Here is a 24,386-nt window from a genome sequence, read left to right as displayed (position 1 = left end):
AGGCATCTGCTCTGCTGGGTTTCAGACTGGCTTGGGACTGGTGACCTTTGCTTCCTACCGATTTCTTCCTTCTCGAATGGGTGTGTCTAGCCTATGACGGGCCCCTCAGTGTATTTTGGAAGCAAATGGCTTGTTTGGTTTCACGGGTTCACAGATGGAGAGGACTTTGGTCCAGGATGAATCCTGCCTGGAGTCTCAGCCATCACTGATCTGCACCACTGAGATGATGGGCTTTGGGACTTAGAGCTGATGGTTGAATTCAGGGAAGTTGTGATGCAGTGAATTATTCTGTGTGACAGAAGACAGTGGGTTTTGGGGGGCCAGAGGGCAGACTGGTGTGGACCAAATCGTGTCCCTTCAAAAAAGAAGAGCGGTTGACTCTCAAACAACAGAGGTTTGAACTGTGCTGATTAACATATTTGTGTGTGTTTTTCAGTATACCGTTGGCCCTCTGGATTCATGGGTCTCATATCCAAGTATCATCGAATCTTTGACTGAAAGGTCTATGTTTGGTTGAGCCCTTGGATCCAGAACACATGGATATGGATGGCCAACTATGGGACTTTAGCATCCGTGGATTCTGTTAAATGCAAGGGCTCCTGGAGCCAATCTCCCACGAGAATCAAGGGTGACTGCATGGAAGCCCTAAGTGTAAGTGTTAACTGATCACCTGACTCAGAATGAGCCGGCCTGACTTTCAGGAGCTTCACAGAAACCAAATGTTATTAGGGACCGTACAGAAGACATTCAGACTCAACACTGCCCATGTTCTCCAGCTGGCATAGAAAATAGATGAGCGTTGTCTTACTTTCATGTATTTGTTCAGATGTTAGTTGTAAAGAAGTCTGAGAAGAATTATTGTACTTTTTGCAAGATAAGTAAAACTGAGATATGAATAATTGTTAGTAACGTTAAGTGAACTATTTTATTTAACTTACCTCTGTACAGATGAACTCAGGTTGGCAACTGATTTCTGTGAGAATAAATAAAAATCAGTAACATTGCACAAGAAGACATTGTCGATATTGAGGCTATTTTTTTAGAAACTTCAAGTCTGTTGTTAGTGGACTTCACGTGATGCTGTTGCAGGGATGTCTGAGGGCAGGGGAAGGCTCTCACCGAGGAGACTGCTTCCTTCCTCCCCAACCATGCTGTGTGCCCAGGGGTGGCTTCATTTCTCCTTAGTGAGCACGAATATAGTCAAGTTTTAAGAAAACTGCCAAACAGCTTTCCCAGGTGGTGTCACTTTAAGTCCTTGTTTTAATGTATTAGACACCCAGTTCTTCTACAGATTCACCGTCACGTGGTATTGCTAGCCTTTTCAGTTTTAGCCATTCTGATTCATGTGTGCATGAGTTTGTGTGTGCTCAGTGGGGTCTGCCTGTCACCCCATGGACTGTAGCCCACCAGGCTCCTCTGTTCGTGGGATTCTCCAGGCAAGAGTACTGGAGTGGGTTGCCATGCCCTCCTCCAGGGGATATTCTTGACACAGGGATTGAACCTGCATCTCCTGTGTTGCAGACAGATTCTTTACCACTGAGCCGCCAGGGAAGCCCTGACTCCTGTGCGGTGGTGTCTTCCTGTGGTTTTGATTTGCATTCCCCTCCTGTCTAATGGTGTTGACCATCTTTTCATGTGCTTATTTTTGCCACCTTTTCTTTTCTTTTCTTTTTGGTGCAGAGTTTGTTCAAATCTTTTCCCATTTTAAAACCTGGATCATTTTTCTTATAATTGAGTTTTGAAAATTCCTTGTATATTCTGGAAACAAGTAGATGGTTTGGAAATACTCCAGCCAAAAGTATTTTTATTTTTGAAACAGTGACTTCCAAAGAGCAAATATTTTTCATTTTATGAAGTCCATTTTTTTTCATATTTTTATTGAATAGTGCTTTTGGTATCACATTAAAGAAAACTTTCCTAACTCAAGATCACAAGATTTTATTCTGCTTTCTTCCCAAAGTATTGTAGTTACCCTTGAAATTTAGCTCTAAGATTGATTTTGAGTTATTTTTGTATCTGCTATGAAATAGCACATTAGGTTCATTTTTTTCCTTGTGGGTAACTGACTGTTCCAGTACCATTATTGAAAATGCATTTCTCCCCATTGAATTGCCTTGGCATCTTGGTTTAAAATCCATTTATTTGGATTGTGTTTAATTTCTCTCAACAATAGTTTGTAGCTTTACATATACGGATTTTGTATTTGTGGTTTTATTATTTTTTGATGCTGCTGTGAATGGAATAGTTTTCTCAGTACTATTTTCAGATTTTTCACTGCTAGTATGCAGGAATATAATTCAGTTTTTAATATTGATTTTGCATCTTACCACCATGCTAAATTATCTTATTATTTCTATTAACTTTTCTGCAGGTTTGTTAGGATCACGTTACCTGCAAATAAATATAGTTTCACTTTCAGATATATATGCCTTTAACTTCTATTTCTTGCTTTACTGTACTGGCTGGAACTTTTTAGTAAAATGTCAGAAGTTTGGAATGCACATTTTTGTCTTGGTCCGAGTCTTAAGGGAAAAGCATTCAGTATGAATTAAGTATGAGTTAGTGGCAAGTTTCATCAGAGTTCCTTATCAGATTTAGGGGGTTCCGACCCTAGGTTGTGAAATTGTTTTATCATATCTAGATGTGTTGTTAACAAATGCTTTTTCTGATTGGGTGCGCTCATATTTATTGTACTTTATTGTATTAATATGTTTATTACATGAATACATTTTCAGATGTTAAGCCGACCTTGCATTTCTGGAATCCTCCTTCCTTAGTCACAGTGTATGACCCTGTTCTGTGTGGGTGCCCGTGTCTGCTTAATGATATTTGCCTCTGTGTTCATGGGTGACATCAGCTTATAAGATTCTTTTTTGGCAAAAGGATCTGGCTTTAGTATTAGGTACTCATATATATACAGAGGATGAGATGGTTGGATGGCGTCACCAACTCGATGGACATGAGTTTGAGTAAGCTTCAGGAGTTGGTGATAGACAGGAAAGCCTGGCATGCTGCAGTCCATGGGGTCGCAGAGTTGGACACGACTGAGTGACTGAACTGAACTGATTATGTACTCACCTCGTAGGATGAACTGTGTGGTATTTCTTTCTTTTCCATTTTCTGAAAGTTTGTGCATGATTGATTTGGTTTTTTTTTTCCCCTTAAAACATCAGGTATAATTCACCAATGAAGCCATTAGGGTCTAGGATTTTCTTTGTGGAGAATTTAAAATTACTAGTTCACAGTTTTTACTTGTTATATGTCCATTTGAATTTTCTATTTCTTCTTGAATCGTTTAGTAATTTGTATCAATTAAGTAGAATGGTAAATCCCTTTCTTAAGGAATAAAGCATGTTTCAACCTTGGAATACTTACAATTAAGTATAGAAAAGTTTAAGAGACCCAAACCCATGACGTTACTATTTTTGCACTTGCAAGTCATCGGCACATTGGTAATTTGGATTTCACTTTCCTGAATGCCAAAGATGATGTGTCCTCCTGTGCAGGAGAGACAAAGCTTTCAGCTCTTAGAATCTTAGAGATGGCCTCGTTCTCTGCTGTTTGCCACCAAATAAATGTATCAAAGCTGCATCCAGGAGACCCTTTGCTGAGATTTAACACAATGGTCAATGACAAGTGTCCGTCAGGGTGGTGGCTGCATGGTCAGGGCTGGCAGCGGGTGTCCAATGGGACTGTCCCAGGCACACTGGAACCTGGGGTCACCCTGGCTTCGATGACAGCAAAGCATAACCCCTGATTGCCTGCTCCCACCTTGGAGTGGATGTCACATTTAGTGGTTGAATCTGGCACAGGGACAGGATTATAGGTTCCCATGAATGTGCTTCCAGACCTCGAGTGGAAGCTGCTGGCACAAGTGTAAACAAGGGAAACATTGCTGCAGCCAAAGGCGGGTACTAACCCCCCTCCTAGTTCTACATCATTACAAACAGCCCCCTTGCTGAGGCCCTCCAGGGCTCGTGAGATGAACTTCCACTGCAGAGAAAGTGAAGTCACCAGTCGCCTGCAGGAATCAGCACAGTCACAAACCTGCTCACATTCACCCACCAGAGACCCCGGAGCCCCTGACCTCAGGGGGCTGAAGAGAGGCAGCCCCGCTGGCTCCATCCTGGGAATGACGGAGATGATGGAGCATGCTCACACGTTACACCCTCATACCACACATACACACACACAACACACATTCACACACACAGAACACAGAGAAAGAATACACACACAAACACACACACACAATACACACAGAATACACACACATCACACACACACCACTCACATCACACTCACACACCACACTAACACATCACACTCACACACAAAACACACACATCACATCACACACACACACCACTCACACATCACACTCACACATAAACAGAACATACACAGAGAGAACACACACATCACATACAGAATACATACATCGCACTCACACACACACTCCACAGAAAACACACGTCACACACACACACCACTCACACTCACACATCACACTCAGTATACCCCCGCGGTTCAGCAGCATCTGTCCCTCACTTTCTCTTCTGTCCCCACCTCCTTGCTCCCCTCCGTGAGCGGCACTCCCCAGGTACCACATAAAGGCTTCAGCTCACACAGCGGTTCCAAACCCGGCTCTGCCCTGGTTCTTGGAGGGCCTGGGGCCCAGCCCTGGGCTCTGGCCCTGTGGGGCGGCTCATGCCGGAGGCTGGGGGCTCACCTTCAGCGACGTCGGGGTGTCCTCTGGCTGTACGGTGGCGGTGGCGGTGTCACACAGACTCGAGTGCCGGGAAGGGGGCGGGAGCTCCTCGGGCGACTCTCTGTGAGGACGGTGGGGGTGGGGGGGTGTAGTTAGCGGGGCGGGAGCTCCTCCTCTCTGTGAGGACGGTGGGGGGGGGGGGGGGGCGTAGTTAGCGGGGCGGGAGCTCCTCTGGCGACTCTCTGTGAGGACGGTGGGGGTGGGGGGGGTGTAGTTAGCCGGGCGGGAGCTCCTCCTCTCTGTGAGGACGGTGGGGGTGGGGGGGGGTGTAGTTATCGGGGCGGGAGCTCCTCAGGCGACTCTCTGTGAGGACGGTGGGGGTGGGGGGTGTAATTAGCGGGGGCGGGAGCTCCTCGGGCGTCTCTCTGTGAGGACGGTGGCGGGGGGGAGCTCCTCGGGCGTCTCTCTGTGAGGACGGTTGGGGGTGGGGAGCGGGTGTAATTAGCGGGGGCGGCGGGGGGAGCCTGGCTGAGGTTGGGGTGCAACACACGGCCCTCCTCCCCCGCAGGGCTCCGAGCGGCTGCCGGGAGGCCGCGTGGACGCCTCGAGTGGCCCGCACCGGGCTGCGCGTGCCCACGACTGCCAGCCCCGGGGGCGCCAGAAGAGGGGCTTCTCCCCGCCGAGCACCCCGGCCCCTGCACGTGCCAGTCTGAGCAGCAGTGGGGCAGGGGCCTGCAGAAGCGCACAAGGGCCACGGCACGGCCCCTCCCTGCGGAGGCCCCGGGAGATGGACCCGGGACGCTCGTCCTGGACACCCTCGGGGGGTGGCGTCATCACAGGAACAAGAAGGGGACTCGGCCTCTGCTACCGACCTGAAGGTGGGGCGTGAGGACAGGGCGGGCCGGTCAAAGCTCCAGACCCAGCATCCGCGGGGGGGCGCGGCCCCGGGAGTCTTGACCCGCTTGTGCACAGTCCAGCGGGGTGAGCCGCTGGGACCGTGTCCTCTTGGTCACTCGGTCTGTGTAGCAATGGGAACGGGCACAGGCCACGCCTGCAAGATTAGACAGTGCACACCTGCCTGTGTGTGGTCATCCCCATGCACGTTTTCATTCTGGCTGGTCAGTCCCAATAATCCAGTCCAGTTACAGTCCCACAGTAGCTAACAGTCCAAAAGGAACATGCCCAATAAACCGGTCTGATCACTGCTGCTAGAGACACACTCTGTAAAGTCCCACAAAGTGCTTCCACTGAACACCCGTGAGACACAGCAGTGCCCAGGGTTCGCGCATATTCCCAGGTCTCCAGAAGCCCAGATGCCTGACCTGCTCCAGCAGCATCCCCCCAGGCTGTGTCTACGACTCACCGTTTGTTTCCAAGGCCAACCATTCAACATCACACTAATCCAAGTCTATGCCCCAACCACTGAAGCCAAAGAAGCTGAAGTTGACCGGTTCTATGATGACCTACAAGACCTTCTAGAACTAACACCTAAAAAAAGACATCCTTTTCTTCATAAGGGATTGGAGTGCAAAGTAGGAAGTCAAGAGATACCTGCACTAACAGGCAAGTTTGGCTTTGGAGTACAGGATGAAGTAGGGCAAAGGCTAACAAGAGTTCTGTGAAGAGAACGCACTGGTCATAGCAAACACCCTCTTCCAACAACACAAGAGATAACTCTAGATATGGACATCACCAGATGATCAATACCGAAATTAGATAGACTATATTCTTTGCAGCTGAAGATGGAGAAGCTCTATATAGTCAGCAAAAACATGAGCTAGAGCTGACTCTGGCTCATATCATCAGCTCCTTTTGTAAAATTCAGATTTAAATTGAAGAAAGTAGGGAAAATCACTAGGCCATTCAGGTATGACCTAAACCAAATCTCTTATGATTAATAGACTCAAGGGATTAGATCTGATAGGCAGACTGCCTGAAGAACTATGGACAGAGGTTAATAACATTGTACAGGTGGCAGTGACCAAAACCATCCCAAAGAAAAAGAAATGCAAGAAGGCAAAGTGGTTGTCTGAGGAGACTTTACAAATAGCTGAGCAAAGAAGAGAATCAAAAAGCAAGGGAGAAAGGGAAAGATATACCCAACTGAATGCAGAGTTCCAGAAAACAGCAAGGAGAGATAAGAAAGCCTTCTTCTATGACCAATGCAAAGAAACAGAGGAAAACAATAGAATGGGAAAGACTAGAGATCTCTTCAAGAAAATTGGAGCTATCAAAGGAATGAGGACAGAAATGGTGCGGACCTAATAGAGGCAGAAGAGATTAAGAAGTGGCAAGGATACACGGAACTATGTACAAAATGTCCTCATGACCTCCTCACCTAGAGTCAGACACCCTGGAGTGTGAAAGGAAGTGGCCCTCAGGAAGCATCACTGTGAACAAAGCTCGTGCAGGTGATGGAATTCCAGCTGAACTATTTAAAATCCTAAAAGATGGTGCTGTTAAAGTCAGCATGTCAATATGTCAGCAAATTTGGAAAACTCAGCAGGGGCCACAGGATTCAAAAAGGTCAGTTTTCATTCCAGTCCTAAAGAAGGGCAATGTCAAAGAATGTTCAAACTATAGGACAATTGTACTCATTTCACATATTAGTAAGGTTATGCTCAAAATCCTTCAAGCTAGGCTTCAGCTATACGTGAACTGAGAACTTCCAGATGTATGAGTTGGATTTAGAAAAGGCAGAGGAACTAGAGATCAAATTGCCAACATTCATTGGATCATAGAGAAGGCAAGGGAATTCCAGAAAAACATCTACTTTTGCTTCATTGACTACGCTAAACCTTTGTGAGGATCACGACAAACTGTGGAAAATTCTTCGGGAGATTGGGAATACCAGACCACCTTGCCTGTCTCCTGAGAAACCTGTGCAAGAGTCAAGAAGCAACAGTTGAAACTGGACATGGAACAGCTGAGTGGTTCCAAATCGGGAAAGGAGTACATCAAGGCTGTATATTCTCACTCTGTTTAACTTATAAGAGATATGCAGACAATACCACTCTAATGGCAGAAAGAAGAGGAATTAAAGAACCTCTTGATGAGGGTGAAAGGGGACAGTGAAAAGGATGGCTTAGTTCAAAAAACTAAGATCATGGCATCAGGTCCCATCACTTCATGGCAAATAGAAGGGGAAAAAGTAGAAAGGGTGACAGACTTTATTTTCTGGGCTCCAAAATCACTATTGACAGTGACTGCAGCCATGAAATTAAAAGACACTTGCTCCTTGGAAGGAAAGCTGCGACAAACCTAGACAGCATATTAAAAAGCAAAGACATCACTTTGCTGACAAAGGTCTGTATAGTCAAAGCTCTGGTTTTCCCAGTAGTCATGTACGGTTGTAAGAGTTGGATCATATAGATGGCTGAGTGCTGAAAAAATGATGCTTTTGAATTGTAGTATTGGAGAAGACTCTTGAGAGTCCCTTGGGCTGCAAGGAGATCAAACCAGTCAATCCTTAAGGAAGTCAATCCTGAATATTCATTGGAAGGACTGATGCTGAAGCTGAAGCTCCAATCCTTTGGCCACCTGATGAGAACTGACTCACTGGAAAAGACCCTGATGCTGGGAAATATTGAAGGCAAAAGGAGAAGGGGGCAACAGAGGATGAGGTGGTTAGACAGCATCACCAGCTCAATGCACATGAGTTTGAGCAGACTCCGCGAGACAGTGCAGGACAGAGCAGCCTGGCGTGCTGCAGTCCATGGGGTTGAGAGTCAGACTCAACTTAGTGAGGGAACAACAAAAAATGAAGTCCAGTCCTGAAAACAGCCCAGTGTCCTGTAGGACACACAGCAGACGACAGACCATCATCAAGAAGCAGACGGATCAGCTTCCAGGGAAACTTGGGGTATCAGGAAGGTGCCTTTGGATTTGATGAGGTAAAGTGGACCATTTAGTTAACGACAACCACCAGTTACGCTGTAATAAGACAACCTTGGCTCCTACTTCACTAAATAAATTAATAGAAGATGATTTAAAAACCAAAATATGAAGCAAATAAAAATAATGAAAGTATTAGCAAGGAGTATGGAGGATACTCTGTGAAAAAAAGAGTGATTTTTTAAAAGGAAGGCAGTTGAGAAGAATGTAGCTGTTTCAGACGTACAAAACAGCTCTAAGGAAATGGCGACTTACCCCTGCTCGGAGGGTCCCAGGGGGCTGTGCAGACGCTGTGGGGGGAAAGCAGTCACACAATGACGACCCTGAGCTTATCAACACAGCGCCCGTGTCATCTGCAGCTCACTTGGAGCAGGGCTGCCTCGGGGTCTCGGGGTCCCGGACGAGGGTCTCACAGGGGAGCCCCTTCCCTGCGCCCTTGCTCATCTGTGCATCTCTGCTTCTCATTAGTAAGAGACAGGAAGTAGAAGGCTGGGTCACGTGAGATGTACTTATTTTACTTTTTAAGAAAATGCCAACTCTTTGCAAAGTGCTGTAGCTTCATACGCCACCAGCCACGTGCGAGCCCTGGGGGTTGGGCTTTTTGGTCACGGCCACTCTGGAGGCCAAGTGGCGGTGTCTCATCGTGGTTTCAGCTTATGTTTCCTTAAGGGGGAATGATGCTGATGTTCACCATCTGGGTTTGTCTGCCACCCATGGGATCCCTGTTGGTGAAGTGTGTGCAGATATTTTGCCCATTTTAAAAACCTGATCAGTGTTCTTGTAACTGAATTTTGAAAGTTCTATGTATATTCTGGGTACATATATATGATTTGCAAATGATTGTTTCTCTCTGTGGCTTATATTTTCATTTTCTGAATGGTGACCTTTAAAGACTAAAAGTTAACTTCGATGAGGAGCTGCAAAAATGGGTGGGTCAGAAAGGTGTCAGCCCTGCTGGCTTGATCTTGTGGAGAGTCAATTCAGAAACGATACAACACCCACACCCACAGGACTCGCCAAAGAGCCACATACACAGAACCCCACACGTGCACTGCATCACATACACCCCCCCCCAAAACACTCGCATATATGTGCCACACCCCACCCCCGCCACACCAACACAGAGGTCCCGGCCTCCAGGTGACCTTGGGCCCCCTACCCAGTCCTGGACGGATAGATGGGGGAGCAGGGATGCCGGTACCTGTGACAGGTCTTCTATTTGTAAACGCACATCCCTCTGCCCTGTCTGGTGTTTCGAGTCCTGCTGTTGGCGGCCCTGCGTCATGTAATCAAACGTGCTCAACCTTTTGGCCACTGGAAAGGAGAAAGCAGGCAAGAGACAGTCACCAGCCACCCGTCCACGGCCCGCAGTGCTGGGAGGTGGCTCCTGACCGGGAGCCTGGGCAGCAGCCGGAAGGCCACCCCAAGCCTGGCTGACCTTCGGGCCGAAGCCAGCAGGTGCCCGCACCCGTGGAGCCCACCAGCCCCCGTCCCGGGGGCCTCACAGACCCGTAAAGTCAGCGTGGATGCGGCAAGTGTGGAGCTCAGCTCTGTCTTTAAGGTGAGACAGTGGCCAGCACGTGGCAGACAGACTCAGGTTATTAAAGAGTCTCTAACATGTTTCTCAACAGAAGATCACTACTAACAAAAGGAGACACGATCCGGTCCTGTGTCTCCACCCTGGTGGTGCGGGGTGGGGGCTAACTTTCCATTTCTTTCCCTGAAAACTGACAAACATGGGAACAGATGGTTTATAATTATTTCTGGAAAGAGAAAAGGCCACCCACAGAAGCCTATTTGCAGCTTGAGGAGCAGACGGAAGACCGCCGCCCCCACAGCCCCCGTGGGCGGGGGGGGGGGGTCTGCTCCCAAGGGGGGGCCCGGCTCAGCCCCTCCCCCACCTCGCCCCCTCCCCGGGGGCTCCTACAAGGGCTGTTTCTTCTGGAGCCTTGAATTCTTTCTCCGTTAACTGCACACACTGCCTCAGAGGCCGTCGCAGTCTGAGGACACGAACTGGACCTTGTTGACATTCTAGTGAAGACATCCAATCTTCTGCCCAGGTCTGCACAAAGGCCCCCAGACATGGGTGCCGGCAGGCTCTGCACGTCTCTGGAGCCCGCCTGGTGTGACACGGGCGTGGCCAGAGCACACAGAGGAGGAGAGGCAGGACAGGCCTGCGTCCCCGGTCAGACCCTCACAGCCTCCGTGCGGCTGCCCAGCGCCTCCTCGCGCCTCCGCCTGAGGCCGTCTCCCCCGCAGGCTCGATGAGGACTCATAGCCGGGCCAGGCGGCCGCGTCTGTCAACTGGCCTGGTGGCTCCGCCTCAGGCCCCCGTCTGCGGGGCCCCGTCCTGGCCACCTCCCCGCCCCCCACCACCAGGAGCTGCAGACGCAATTGGCAAGTTCAGTGTTCTTCATCATCAGGGATTCTGGCGGGTGCTTCTCTAAATGCCCTGTTCCTGCCTCACAGACTCCATCCTCTCATCTCTCTCAACACTGTCACCGCCCACTTTCTAACCCCTCTGTGTTTCGGCGGGTCTCAGACTAGAACTCAGCCCTCTGCCCTCTGGGGTGTTCCTTTCTACCCTGAACTCACTGCTGGAGGAGGCGGCCTGCTGGGGACCTGTGTGAGCACAGGGGTGAAGGCCAGCCAACCTGGGAAGCACGTGCTCAGGTAGAGGGGAGCCTGGGGAGCACGTGCTCAGTAGAGGGGAGCCTGGGGAGCACGTGCTCAGGTAGAGGGGAGCCTGGGGAGCACGTGCTCAGGTAGAGGGGAGCCTGGGGAGCACGTGCTCAGTAGAGGGGAGCCTGGGGAGCACGTGCTCAGTAGAGGGGAGCCTGGGAAGCACGTGCTCAGGTAGAGGGGAGCCTGGGGAGCACGTGCTCAGTAGAGGGGAGCCTGGGGAGCACGTGCTCAGGTAGAGGGGAGCCTGGGAAGCACGTGCTCAGTAGAGGGGAGCCTGGGGAGCACGTGCTCAGGTAGAGGGGAGCCTGGGAAGCACGTGCTCAGGTAGAGGGGAGCCTGGGGAGCACGTGCTCAGTAGAGGGGAGCCTGGGGAGCACGTGCTCAGGTAGAGGGGAGCCTGGGAAGCACGTGCTCAGTAGAGGGGAGCCTGGGGAGCACGTGCTCAGTAGAGGGGAGCCTGGGAAGCACGTGCTCAGGTAGAGGGGAGCCTGGGGAGCACGTGCTCAGTAGAGGGGAGCCTGGGGAGCACGTGCTCAGGTAGAGGGGAGCCTGGGGAGCACGTGCTCAGTAGAGGGGAGCCTGGGGAGCACGTACTCAGGTAGAGGTGGAAGAAGAGCAGGTGGCCGAGCAGCAGCAGGCTGATGAGCGCCAGCAGCAGCACCAGCAGCCCGAGCGCCAGGAGGACGCCTTTGCTGGTCCTCACAGGGGAGATCGGGAGGAAGAGCAGCCACGTGTCCTTGTTGGAGATACCTGTGGAGGCAGAGCCTCATCGGGTGCATCCCAGGGTCAGCCTTGGCAGTGGGGGCGGGGACACCAGCTGGAGAGAGCCCCTCCCTGCCTACCCAGCGAGCCCCTCCCTGTGCAGGTGGCCCCTCCCTTCCCAGATGAGCCCCTCCCTGCCCAGGTGGCGCCTCCTCATTGCCCTGCCTAACCTAAGTGCCCTTGCAGCCCCTCCTCTCTGCAGTGGGCATTGATTCCCTTTATGGATCTGGAAGGTGAGGCTCGGAGAGGGTAACTAAGTGCCCAGGTCACAGAGCCTGACCCTGGCGTCCACTGTGCTGGCCTCCCCACTGTCCCTACAGCTGAAAGACCACAGCCACCACCTTGGGGCATTTCCAGGACATAGTCCTCTGTGACAAGGGGACCGGGCACCCCAACCACAGTTTCCAACAACCAACTGAGGAAAAGCAGGGAGGGGTTGTGTGTGGGCCAGTGAAGGCCGAGTTTCAGCTGAAATGTCTTCAGCCCACAACTAGGTCTGGACAGGTACTTGGGCCCAGATTGCCCAGTGTGGCACCCTGGGTGGGCGGGCGGTGGGCGGACGGCCAGCCTGGGGGGCAGGGGGGGTGCGCACTCCGGTAGCGTGAGTCGGTGCGCAGGGCGGCGGGGTTGAAGAAGTACTGCAAGAAGATGTACAGAAGGATGACGATGATGCAGAGCAGACCGGCCAAAGCAGAGGCCACCGAGCTGAAGAAGCACCTGCGGGCAGAGCTGGCTGAGTGCCTGGAGGCCTGACGGCCCAGGAGGGGGGCCGCCAGCTCCGGTGTGTCCCTGCCGAGCCCCAGGACCCCCGCCAAGCCCCCTGGGCCCCTGCTGGGCCCCAGAACCCTTGTCAAGAGCCTGTGACCAGAATAATATCTCTTCCTCCAAAACAATAAACCCTAGGCAGCAACTCTCAAGAGTGTGGTTTCACTGAAGTGTCTTCCCTCAGTCTTCCTGATGTTACACCTTTAACGTTTTCAATGTTAAACAGGATCTGATTGTTTAACAGGGTCTAGTTGATTCCCCACTTTTCCTGAAGGTCCCTTACACCTGCCCCCAGGCCTCTGACCCCCTGTTCCCCGGTGGCCCCGTCCTGCTGACCCTGCCTGTGGACGTGGGGACTCCTGGGCCCACCTGCCTCCTGGAGCCCCACTCAGCCTGCTCTGCGTCAGGACCTGCAGCGCCCGTGAGCTTGCCCCCCTTGGCCCTCCTCCAGGCGTGCGGGCAGGGAGCAGGCACCCTAAGGGGTGTGCCCTGGAGGAGGGGCGCTGAGCAGGCGGGCCCTGCCCTGGTGCTGCCCTCCACCAGGGCCCCTCTGCCATTGGGGGAGGGGGGGGGACCCTCACCAGTAATTTCTGCTTCCCACGCAGTTGTTCAGCCATTTGCAGTGATGGTCAAAGCCTGAGACACACTTGTTGCAGGCGCTGCAATGCTTGGCTTTGGCACTCCTGGGAGGGAGGGTGGATGGGGCAGCCTGTCAGTAGGCTGTGCGGTGGGGGGCCGGGCAGAGCCCGTCTGCTCAGAGGGTCCACCCGATGCAGTGGGCGGGTCCACCCGATGCAGTGGGCGTCTTCCCCCGGCCTGCTTCCAGTCGCTCCCGCCCGCCCACGGACGCCCTCAGCCCAGGATGGGGCGGGGGGCTGTGCCCGGGACCCCGCCTCTCTGAGAGGGGTCTGGGCCAGGCACCTGCCTGGGAGCAGGGGCGCCCGAGTACGGCCCGGCCCGGGACACAGCCCGGCGCCCCTGCCATGGCCGTCCCCCCCAGACACGCACACGGGGACCTCGCAGAGATGGCAGTGTTGGTTCTGGATGACGTGCGGGTGTTTGGACCGGTCGAAGGTCGGCATAGGCTGAGAGTAGTTCTTCAAGCGGACGCTGGCTTCGGCCGGGTCAATGGAAATGGCGACCAGGTGGGCTAAGAAGTGGAAGAAGAATATCCCGCCGGTCACCTGCAGGGGGCGTCAAGGAGCAACTCGGCCCAGGCAGCTGCGGGGCCCGTCCCGGAGGCGGGTGGTTGGGCCCTCAGCCACCCGGGGGACCGTCCAGGAGGCGGGTGGTTGGGCCCTCAGCCGCTGGGGGGCCCATACGTGGCTGGCGGCAGGGAGCAGGCCTGCCCCTCTGGCAGCCGCGTGCCCTGCCAACCCCGGAACCCTTTGTCCTGCAAGGACAGAGCAGGATCAGCTGTGGCCCTGAGACCCCTGCCGAGCCTCCTGGAGGAGCAGGCCAGGCCTGTGCGTGCCGGTGGGCACCAAGCTGGTACCGGAAGGGGTGGTGGGGGTCCTTGGGGCAGCAGGGCCGTGCTGAGCGTGAGTCCTCAGGAAAACGAGGAGGGTGGGAGGGTTCAAACACCTGCCGGTGAGCCTCTGTGGCCACTGGCCCCGCGACTGTCGTCTGTGATTGTCTGTCCCTGTTTCTCTGTGTCTGTCTCTGTCTGTCTCTGTCTGTCTGTCTGTCTCTCTATTCCCCCCAGCCCTCTCGGCATCCCCCGCCCGGAGCTCCCAGGGTGACCTCACGCGCTCAGATCCACCCTCTGCACAATCTCTCCAGGGACCAACACACTGTCCCCATGGAAACCAAACAGGAGGAAGCACAGCTCTGGCTCCCCTCAGCCCTGCCCTGCTTCCCAGGACGGTCCTGCGGGGAGGGTTGGGGTGCACAGGCCCGCTCTGCAAGGGCCGCCTGGGCGTGGCGGGCAGGGCCTCTGGCCCACTCCCTGCCCGCCAGCAGGGTCTACGGGGCACTGCCATGTGTGGGCTCTGGGCAGGGCCAGCCTCCCGGGCCCTCCTCACTCAGCACTGCCGTTGGGTTCAGGCTCCCACGGCCCCTGCGGCGCTCAGCTCGGCAGAGACCCTGGGCTCCGGGCGCCCGTTTACGGCCTGCATGGGCCTCCTCGGACCCACCACCCGCAGGGCGTGGCCAGCCTCAGCGGGGGCCGCTTTGCCCGAAGCTGCTCGGCTCCCCGTCCTCCAGCCTCCAGCGCAGACCCCAGGCTCTGGGTGCCAGGCATGGGGTGAGGGAAGCCCGGGCCAGCTAGGGGACACGGGGACCACCATGAGGGCTACAGTGAGCTGGGCCAGAGGGCAGGGCTGACCGGAGGGCTGGTGCCCGGGTCAGGGCTGGTGCCCGGGTCCAGGGTTGGTGCCCGGGTCAGGGCTGGTGCCCGGGTCCAGGGTTGGTGCCTGGGTCAGAGCTGGTGCCCGGGTCAGGGCTGGCCGGGCGCATGGCCTGGAGGACGTGGGAAGCGAGGCTGACCGAGGACCAGCTGGGCCAGGGACCCCACGGGGGCGGGGCTGCCGGATCCCTTGGAGCCACTGGGGCCCTTCCCTGTGGCGCAGCCGGGGGGCCCCCGCAGGGCTGGGTGGGGGGTGAGGACCGCCCCCCGCCCGTGCTGACCAGCAGACGGAGCCCCGCCCTGCGCAGGGTGAGGGGCGGTGGGCGGGGCTCCGTGGCCAGCCTGCGGTGTCACAACTGGTGGCACCACACGTCTGTGCCCACTGACCCCCGGCACCCACTTCCGGAGCACAGCAGGCCGCTCTGTTTGTGTGGTTCCCGGGGCAACCGGAGCGCATCCAGAGCACAGACGGGAGGGGCCGGCGGGGTGGGCCGGGGGCAGGAAGTGGCTCGCTGCCCAGGTGAGGCCCTGCTCAGCTGGCTGCAGTGGGCTTGACCCCACCGGGCACCTTCGGGCAGGGCCGGGACTATGGGCAGGACGGCAGGCGGGTGGCCCACGTGTTCTCTCCCCATGAGACCACTGCCAGGCAGGGAGTGTGGCACGGCGCCCATACTCAGACCCTTGGCCTTACATGGAGACGCCTGACCCATGGCCGACAGGCAGCCCCGTGGACTTCCCAGAACTGCAGGTGCCAGGGACCCCAGGACAGCGTGCTGCCTGGATGCAGTGGGCCACGCTGCCAGGGCCCCTCAGACACTGAGAGTCCACAGCAGGCACACACCTGGGCCCGTCTGCAGGGGGGCAGGCAGGGTCGGCCATGCTTGCCCAAGATGGCCTGGCCAATCCCGTTGGTCACACACAGGGTGAGTGGCACTGAGCCCCAGAACAGACGGGTGCAGGTGGGTGGCACACCCTCCAGCTGCTGGCTTTCACTTTCAGATGTAATTTTATCTCCCAGAGTCTTAGGTTCAGGTTAATAATACAGAGAGCCTGGCCTGGCGTCTCACTCCCAGCAAACAGGACCCGAGCTCCAGGACGCGGACGCGGCTCCCCTGGCAACTATCTGCAGTCAGTAAACAAACAGCCTGGGCGCGGCCCGGACACCCGCCCTGGCCCCCGGCTGCTGTGCTGGTCCTGGGCTGGGGGCGGGGCCCACACTGGAGCACCCCCTCACGGCCTGGGTCCCAGAGGACCCCCGCCCCTCCCGCCCCTCCCGCACTCGCAGGGCGGCCAGGGTCCGACTTGCTGACCCCTCCCCCCCCCCCCCCCCCCCGTCTCCAGGGGGCCTGTGGGGTGCTGCCCGACTTCCGGAAGCTCCACAGCCCTGACCCTGGGCCTGGGACCTCCGTCAGCTCTGCTCCTGGGTCCCTGCAGGTGCCAAGGGGCACCGGCGCCCCCCCGTGGCCAGAGCGCGGCACTCAAGTGCCCTTCTGGGACTTCACTGCCACAGGGCAGGTCTGGGCAGCAGGAGACTTCACCAGAAAACATGTCCTGCGGGCAGTCTGAGCTCTGGACAGCCAGGAAGGCCACCCTGCATCCTCGGCCTGGGACAGGCAGGAGGGGCTCACAGAGACTGGGTGCTGAGCCACCCAGGGGCAGGGGCCACAGGGGCGGGGGAGAAAGGACGGCCCACCTGGGGCTCCGTGCCAGCACAGAGCAGGTGAGCACTCACGGGGGCTGCTGAACAGGGCACATGTGTCCCTTGCAAAGACTCCCCGGGCCAACGCTCAGCTAAGTTTTGGGTCAAAAGAGAACAAAGAGACTGGATTATAGCCCAGCACAAAGCTATGACAAAACTAGATAGCTTATTAAAAAGCAGAGACGACATTCTGCTGACAAAGGTACGTCTAGTCAAAGCTATGGTTTTTCCAGTGGTCATGTATGGATGTGAGAGTTGGACTATAAAGAAAGCTGAGTGCCAAAGAATTGATGCTTTCGAAATGGTGTTGCAGAAGACTCTTGAGAGTCCCTTGGACAGCAAGGAGATCAAACCAGTCCATCCTAAAGGAAATCAGTCCTGAATATTCATTGGAAGGACTGATGTTGAAGCTGAAGCTCTGATACTTTGGCCACCTTATGCAAAGAGCTGACTCACTGGAAAAGACCCTGATGCTGGGAAAAGTTAAAGGCAGGAGGAGAAAGGGACGTCAGAGGATGAGATGGTTAGATGGCATCACCGACTCAATGGACATAAGTTTGAACAAGCTCTGGAGACAGTGAAGGACAGGGAAGCCTGTGTGTGCAGTCCATGGGGTCACAATGAGTTGGACACAACTGAGCGACTGAACACAGGCGAGGTGGAGCTGTGTCCCTGAGAGGCTCTCAAGTCCCAGCCCCAGGAACTGTCATGATTTTACCTGTGAGTGGGGTCTTTGCAGATGACCAAGTTAGGCTGAGGTCCTTGTGATGTGTCCTGACTTCACGGGACTGGTGTCCTTACAAGAAAAGCAGCCCAGGACTCAACACGCAAGACGCTGTGAGGACATGGAGGTGGCTAGATCTGAAGCCAGCAGATGCCTGAGGCCCGCAGAGCCGGGATGGGTCCCGGAAGCTTTGCAGGGGCACGGCCCCCCCAGACATCTCAGGCCTCTCACTTCCGTCCTGTTCATCTGTGCCTCAGCGTGTGTAACACTGTGGGTGTCCATACGTGTGGCCAGCGGGTCACTTGTGCATTATATGTATACTTGTGTATGTGTGTGTGTTTGTGGGTCTGTGTGCACACATACCTAGAGGTAAACTTACAGCTTCAGATATGATGAAAAGAAAAAAAGGTCTAAAACCAATGACCGAAGTTTCCACATTAAGAAGGTAGAAAAAGAGCAATTAAAGCTGGCACATTGAAAGGAAATAGCAACAATAAAAGCAGAAATTCAGAAAAAGTAAACAGGGAAAATCAATAAGTCCAAAAGCAAATCCTCTGAATAACCAATAAAAGTGATAAACCCTAGGAAGATGGATCACTGGTGACATTACTACAGATCCTACAGACACTGGCTGGATAACAGAAAATAGTGCAAATAGCTTTATTCCAAGAAATGTGACAATCCAGACGACATACTCAAATTTCCTAAAAAGCACAACTTTTTGCCAAAACAGACAAGAGGAAACAGAGGAAGCTGAAAAGCCCTTTTTCTACTGAGGAAATTGATCATGGCAAGTCTTACCACAAAGAAGTCTCTGCTAACTCAGGGGCAGGGACAGACAGGCCTCATCTGAGGGAAGAGATGCCCACACAGATGCCCTGGTTTCTCTGGCTGATGGAGGCTGGGCGGGGGCGCAGGGTGACTTTGGGGCTCAGTGCTGCCCCACATCTGCAAAAGGACTTTAGAAATCAGCAAATGCCAACCTTGGTATTGGGGAACACGTGGTAACTTCCCAGGGACTTTTAAGGTGAAAAAACAGAATGGTGTGGAAACAGACATCTTTGTTAGATGCAGAGTGGGCATTCCAGGGACACTTCATCATGTGGAGGGGGTTTAAAGACACTCAGCATGTGTGAGACATGACGCAAGCAGTCTTAATCAGCACCTGGTACTTGGGGTCCGTCACTTTGCCCTCCCTGCTTTTTCAAAGCTGAAAGATGCTGAGCTCAGGGCTCGGGCACCTTCGTGAGCCTGCGAGGGCCCTTCCTGCCCTGCCTCCTCCCACCCAGCTGCCCACCACCTCAGCCACCTGGCCACCGACTCCTGGCGGGCGGGCAGCGTAGCCCGTTTGCTCACTGCAGAGTGAAGGCGCAGGCGCAAACACCCCACTTCACAGCAGCCCGGCCTGTCCACGGGGCTTCCCAGGTGGCGCTAGTGGTAAAGAACCCGCCTGCCAATGCAGGGGACCTAAGAGACGTGGTTGGGAAGATCCCTTAGAGAAGGAAATGGCAACCCACTCCAGTGTTCTCACCTGGAGAATCCCACGGACAGAGGAGCCTGCTGGGCTACAGTCCATGGGATTGCAGAGTTGGACACGACTGAAGTGACTGACACACAGCCTGTCCACTGGCTCTAATGTGCAGGGACCCTTGGGGTGGGGGCCAGGGTTCCTGGCAGAGCCCCACACCACCCTGACGCCCACCCAAGGGATCAGATGTCTTGTGCCCAGAACAAGGCCACTCTGGGGGTCACAGACATCAGCGCCTCAGTGGGAAGGTGTGGTGAGGGGGGCTCCATGCACCTGACACTGAGGGGGGCATGTGAGCACCTCAAGTCCTTCCTCATTAAAACACACCATTCCTGGGGCTCCCCTGGTGGTCCAGTGGGTAAGACTCTGCACTCCCAATGCAAGGGGCCCAGGTTCATGCTCCAGTCAGGGAAGTAGAGCCCACATGCCGCAACTAAAGATCCTGAGAGCCACAACTAAGACCCAGTGCATCCAGACAGATGGAGAAAGTGAATACTAGCACACACACAGATGCACGCACACACACACACACACACACACAGAGACAACACACACATGCACACACACGCCGTTCCTCTTGGACAGCACAGACTGGCTGTGTAGCCAGGGTCAGGGCAGCCTGCAGCCTGTCTGCAGCTCCTCCCCTCCTGGAGTCTCTGCCCACCCAGGACCCTCTCGCCCCTGCTGCCAGCCGGGTGCACTCCCCCTTCCCAGCACAGGTGGGCACTGGCAGCTGGGACCCCAATCCAGCAGCCACTGGCAGGCAGCTGTGGGGTTTCTGGTGCGGACGGTGGGGGTGAACCATGGCTGAACCATGGGAGCCGGAGCACAGGCAGGTCTGACCACCCCTGCGGGTGGAGCTAGGCCCGCTGGAGGCCCCTCAGGAAGCCCCTCCCAACTTAGACCACAGCGCTGCCCCCCCACCCCCGGAAAAGGATACACTGTAGGTGATGTATCTCCAGTCGCATGGCAGAAGGGGGATGAAGACCCCGAAGGTCGTGAAGGCCAGAATCAGGAACACGGTCCAGGCCACGATCTGGAAGGGATGCAAGGGCCGCGACCAGCCATTCACCCTGGACAGGCGGGGCGGCAACACCTGCGTGCTCCTACTGGACACAGCTTCTGGGAGGACCTGCCTCGACCTCCTGGTGCAGAAGGCCATCTGCAAGACAGCAGGGGGCACAGGGGGCCGTGGGCGCCTGTCCACAGCTCAGCAAGCAGTTTCAGTGTGTGTGTGGTCCCCGGGCACCCTCACCTCTGCCGGGACCCCAGGGCGGGCAGTTACCAGTCCCTCATGGTTGGCAGGCCACCTACAGTGACGGTCTGCTGGTCACTTTACAAACGCATGCACCTCATCAGAAAATCCACGGATGTGGGTGGCCCACGTGAAGAAGAGGTCCACATCCCTGGGAAAGCCCAGAGCAGAAGCAAAAGGCAGCTGGAGCCAGGGCAGTCAGAAGCTTTCTCCCACCAGAAACCCTGCCTTTCCCCAGGGCAGGAGCGCCTCACAGCCAGGGTCCTGGCCCAGGGGTGGGCCCTCCAGGGGTGGGAGGGAACCGGGCCGTCTGCTGGGCAGGTCCGCCAGGGACGGTAGGGATATGTCCTGGGAGGCCATGGGGTGTTTGCGGTGTCGGAGGGCAACACTGTTAACAGTTGCTACAGGTGGAACTTGGGGGAGTTTAGAAGACTCTGTGCACAGCCTCCACGGTCTCTTCAGAAAGAAACACACAGCAAGTGTAGCTGACAGGAGCTGGCTACTTTAGGGAGAGACAGAAACATTGAAAACTATTCCGACTCTTGTGTGAGCTGGGACTCCCCCGGGCGGGGGGACGTCCTAAGGGCAGAGCTCAGCTGCTGCCTCTGCGGGCCGTCCACCCAGGTCCTCGGATGAGACGCCATGCAGACAGAGGCCACAGCGGCCCCGAGTTTGCAGGGCTCCCGTGAATCGAACAGCACACTTGTACAACAGGACCGAGGTACCTGGGAATTAGAACCCTGAGGGACAGGCATGGAGCTGAAACATGATTCCCAGATAGAAACATGGAATGGAAGGGCTGACATCTCACACCACACAGTAGGCACGCGGAAGGTCGCATCAAGGATTCCTGCAGGTCTTGGAACAGAGGTATGGGGAGGTGATGGTTATGAGACTAAACTTCACAGACCACAAAGCTGGAGACACAACACGACGTTGGTCTGTTAGGGTTTCCAGGCAAGGAAAAGGAAGAGGGTGTAAGAGAAGAAACAAAGAAAAAAGGGAAGCATGTGTGTATTGCAAGGAGATTGAAAACTTCAGCCCTAACTCACATTCCAAGAACCAAGCAGGGAAAAGAGAAATAACCTACAGTGGTGAAGATGGGAGCTCCGAGGACAGAGTCCTCAGTGTCCTAGAAGAAAACAATGGCATCACCTATGACGCGATGTAACTGGCACTTATTGAGTTCAAGTGCTGAGTCTCCTGTCCTGAGATGAGCAGCCAGGCTGTCACGCAGGAGGGACAGAAGGAGAGGCCTCGGGGCACGCAGGGGCACCTGCTCACCTTTTCAGATCCGAGACGCACCCCGAAACACCGGGCACCTCACATCCAGGCCGCGGGGGGAGGCAGTGTGTCTGCGTGAAACCCGGAGCCCACAGCGCTGGCCATGCTGGGACGCGGGGAGCCCAGCCACCCTCACCGACCCAGGGTGCCCGCAGGCAGACCTGGCCGGCTGTGGCTGCAGACCTTCCTCTCGGCTCTGTGCTGGGACATCGGGGGTCCCTGCACTGGTTCTGATGCTGGGGACCTGGGGAGGGCGGACGGGCTGGGAGGGCTGGACCTCTCGCCCCTGCCCCTCCTGGGCAGCACCCTCCGGGGAGCAGGGGCCCTGGGGGTCAGGGCAAGAGGGGGTCAGGGCCCCGGGGTTGGGAGAGCTCGTCCGCCTCGGTGCACCACGGCCGTGCCCGCCCTCCTCCGGGGACACTCACGGGCACCCTGCCCTGCTGTCCAACTCCGACCCTGACTGGCCATGGCTCATCCTCCACAGGTCTCGACTCCACGCCCTGCCTGCCAGGCGCGCTAAGAGGAGGCTCAGCCAAGCACCCGGGGCGGGTGGCAGTCCACGGCCACCACCGCCGCCATCACCGCCGCCATCACCGCCCCCCCATCACCGCCGCCATCACCGCCCCCCCATCACCGTCCCCTATCACCGCCCCCTATCACCGCCCCCGCCGCAGGAGGAGCTGGAACTCGGCGGGCCCAACAGCTGCTGTGGGGACAGGATCTCTTGTCTCACCCATGCTGAGACACAGTGCTGCTGCACGTGGACACAACACACGCCACACACACCTCACACCACGCACACCACACAGGACACACACACCACACAGGACACACACCACACTCACCACACAGGACACATACCACACAGGACACACACCACACAGGACACACAACACACTCACCACACAACACACTCACTACACAGGACACACACACCACACAGGACACACACCACACAGGACACACAACACACTCACCACACAGGACACACATCACACTCACCACACAGGACACACACACCACACAGGACACACACCACACAGGACACACAACACACTCACCACACAGGACACACAACACACACAACACACAGGACACACACCACACAGGACACACAACACACTCACCACACAGGACACACATCACACTCACCACACAGGACACACACACCACACAGGACACACACCACACTCACCACACAGGACACACAGGACACTCACCACACAGGACACACACCACACTGGACACACACCACACAGGACACACACCACACAGGACACACACACCACACACCACACACACCACACAGGACACTCACCACACAGGACACACAGGACACTCACCACACAGGACACACACCACACTCACCACACAGGACACACAGGACACTCACCATACAGGACACACACCACACAGGACACACACCACACTCACCACACAGGACACACACACCACACAGGACACACACCACACTCACCACACAGGACACACACCACACTCACCACACAGGACACACAGGACACTCACCACACAGGACACACACCACACTGGACACACACCACACGGGACACTCACCACACAGGACACACAGGACACACACCACACTCACCACACAGGACACACACACCACACAGGACACACAACACACTCACCACACAGGACACACACCACACAGGACACACACCACACTCACCACACAGGACACACACCACACAGGACACACACACCACACAGGACACACACCACACTCACCACACAGGACACACACCACACTCACCACACAGGACACACAGGACACTCACCACACAGGACACACACACCACACAGGACACACAACACACTCACCACACAGGACACATACCACACAGGACACACACCACACAGGACACACAACACACTCACCACACAGGACACACACCACACAGGACACACACACCACACAGGACACACACCACACTCACTACACAGGACACACACCACACAGGACACACACCACACAGGACACACAACACACTCACCACACAGGACACACATCACACTCACCACACAGGACACACACACCACACAGGACACACACCACACAGGACACACAACACACTCACCACACAGGACACACAACACACACAACACACAGGACACACACCACACAGGACACACAACACACTCACCACACAGGACACACACCACACTCACCACACAGGACACACACATCACACAGGACACACAGGACACTCACCACACAGGACACACACCACACTGGACACACACCACACAGGACACACACCACACAGGACACACACACCACACACCACACACACCACACAGGACACTCACCACACAGGACACACAGGACACACACCACACTCACCACACAGGACACACACACCACACAGGACACACACCACACTCACCACACAGGACACACACCACACTCACCACACAGGACACACAGGACACTCACCACACAGGACACACACCACACTGGACACACACCACACAGGACACTCACCACACAGGACACACAGGACACACACCACACTCACCACACAGGACACACACACCACACAGGACACACACCACACTCACCACACAGGACACACACCACACAGGACACACACACCACACAGGACACACACCACACTCACCACACAGGACACACACACCACACAGGACACACACACCACACAGGACACACACCACACAGGACACACACACCACACAGGACACACACC

The 24,386-nt window shown here is 55.3% G+C and overlaps 1 protein-coding gene across 1 annotated transcript in view; it reads right to left on the bottom strand.

Moving 5' to 3' along the window:
- LOC122683672 (protein S-acyltransferase 21-like) overlaps window positions 1–22,245 on the bottom strand; it is a 38,871-nt gene extending 16,626 nt beyond the window's left edge. The window contains exons 1-13 of the mRNA XM_043887452.1: window positions 22,195–22,245; window positions 21,791–21,979; window positions 21,655–21,725; window positions 20,455–20,521; window positions 20,056–20,277; window positions 13,826–14,001; window positions 13,399–13,500; window positions 12,645–12,769; window positions 11,885–12,040; window positions 9,807–9,919; window positions 8,861–8,895; window positions 4,733–4,832; window positions 939–973 (exon numbers count right to left, since the gene is read on the bottom strand). Coding sequence (XP_043743387.1) covers window positions 939–973; window positions 4,733–4,832; window positions 8,861–8,895; window positions 9,807–9,919; window positions 11,885–12,040; window positions 12,645–12,769; window positions 13,399–13,500; window positions 13,826–14,001; window positions 20,056–20,277; window positions 20,455–20,521; window positions 21,655–21,725; window positions 21,791–21,979; window positions 22,195–22,245 — 1,442 coding nt within the window. The remainder of the gene's footprint in view (window positions 1–938; window positions 974–4,732; window positions 4,833–8,860; window positions 8,896–9,806; window positions 9,920–11,884; window positions 12,041–12,644; window positions 12,770–13,398; window positions 13,501–13,825; window positions 14,002–20,055; window positions 20,278–20,454; window positions 20,522–21,654; window positions 21,726–21,790; window positions 21,980–22,194) is intronic.
- Between the last annotated feature and the right edge of the window lie 2,141 nt (window positions 22,246–24,386).

This window comes from Cervus elaphus, chromosome 25, assembly GCF_910594005.1.
Source record: "Cervus elaphus chromosome 25, mCerEla1.1, whole genome shotgun sequence".
Lineage (NCBI taxonomy): Eukaryota > Metazoa > Chordata > Mammalia > Artiodactyla > Cervidae > Cervus > Cervus elaphus.
The sequence above is the reverse complement of the archived record's forward strand: the minus strand, read 5'-3'. Positions and strand labels throughout refer to the sequence as shown.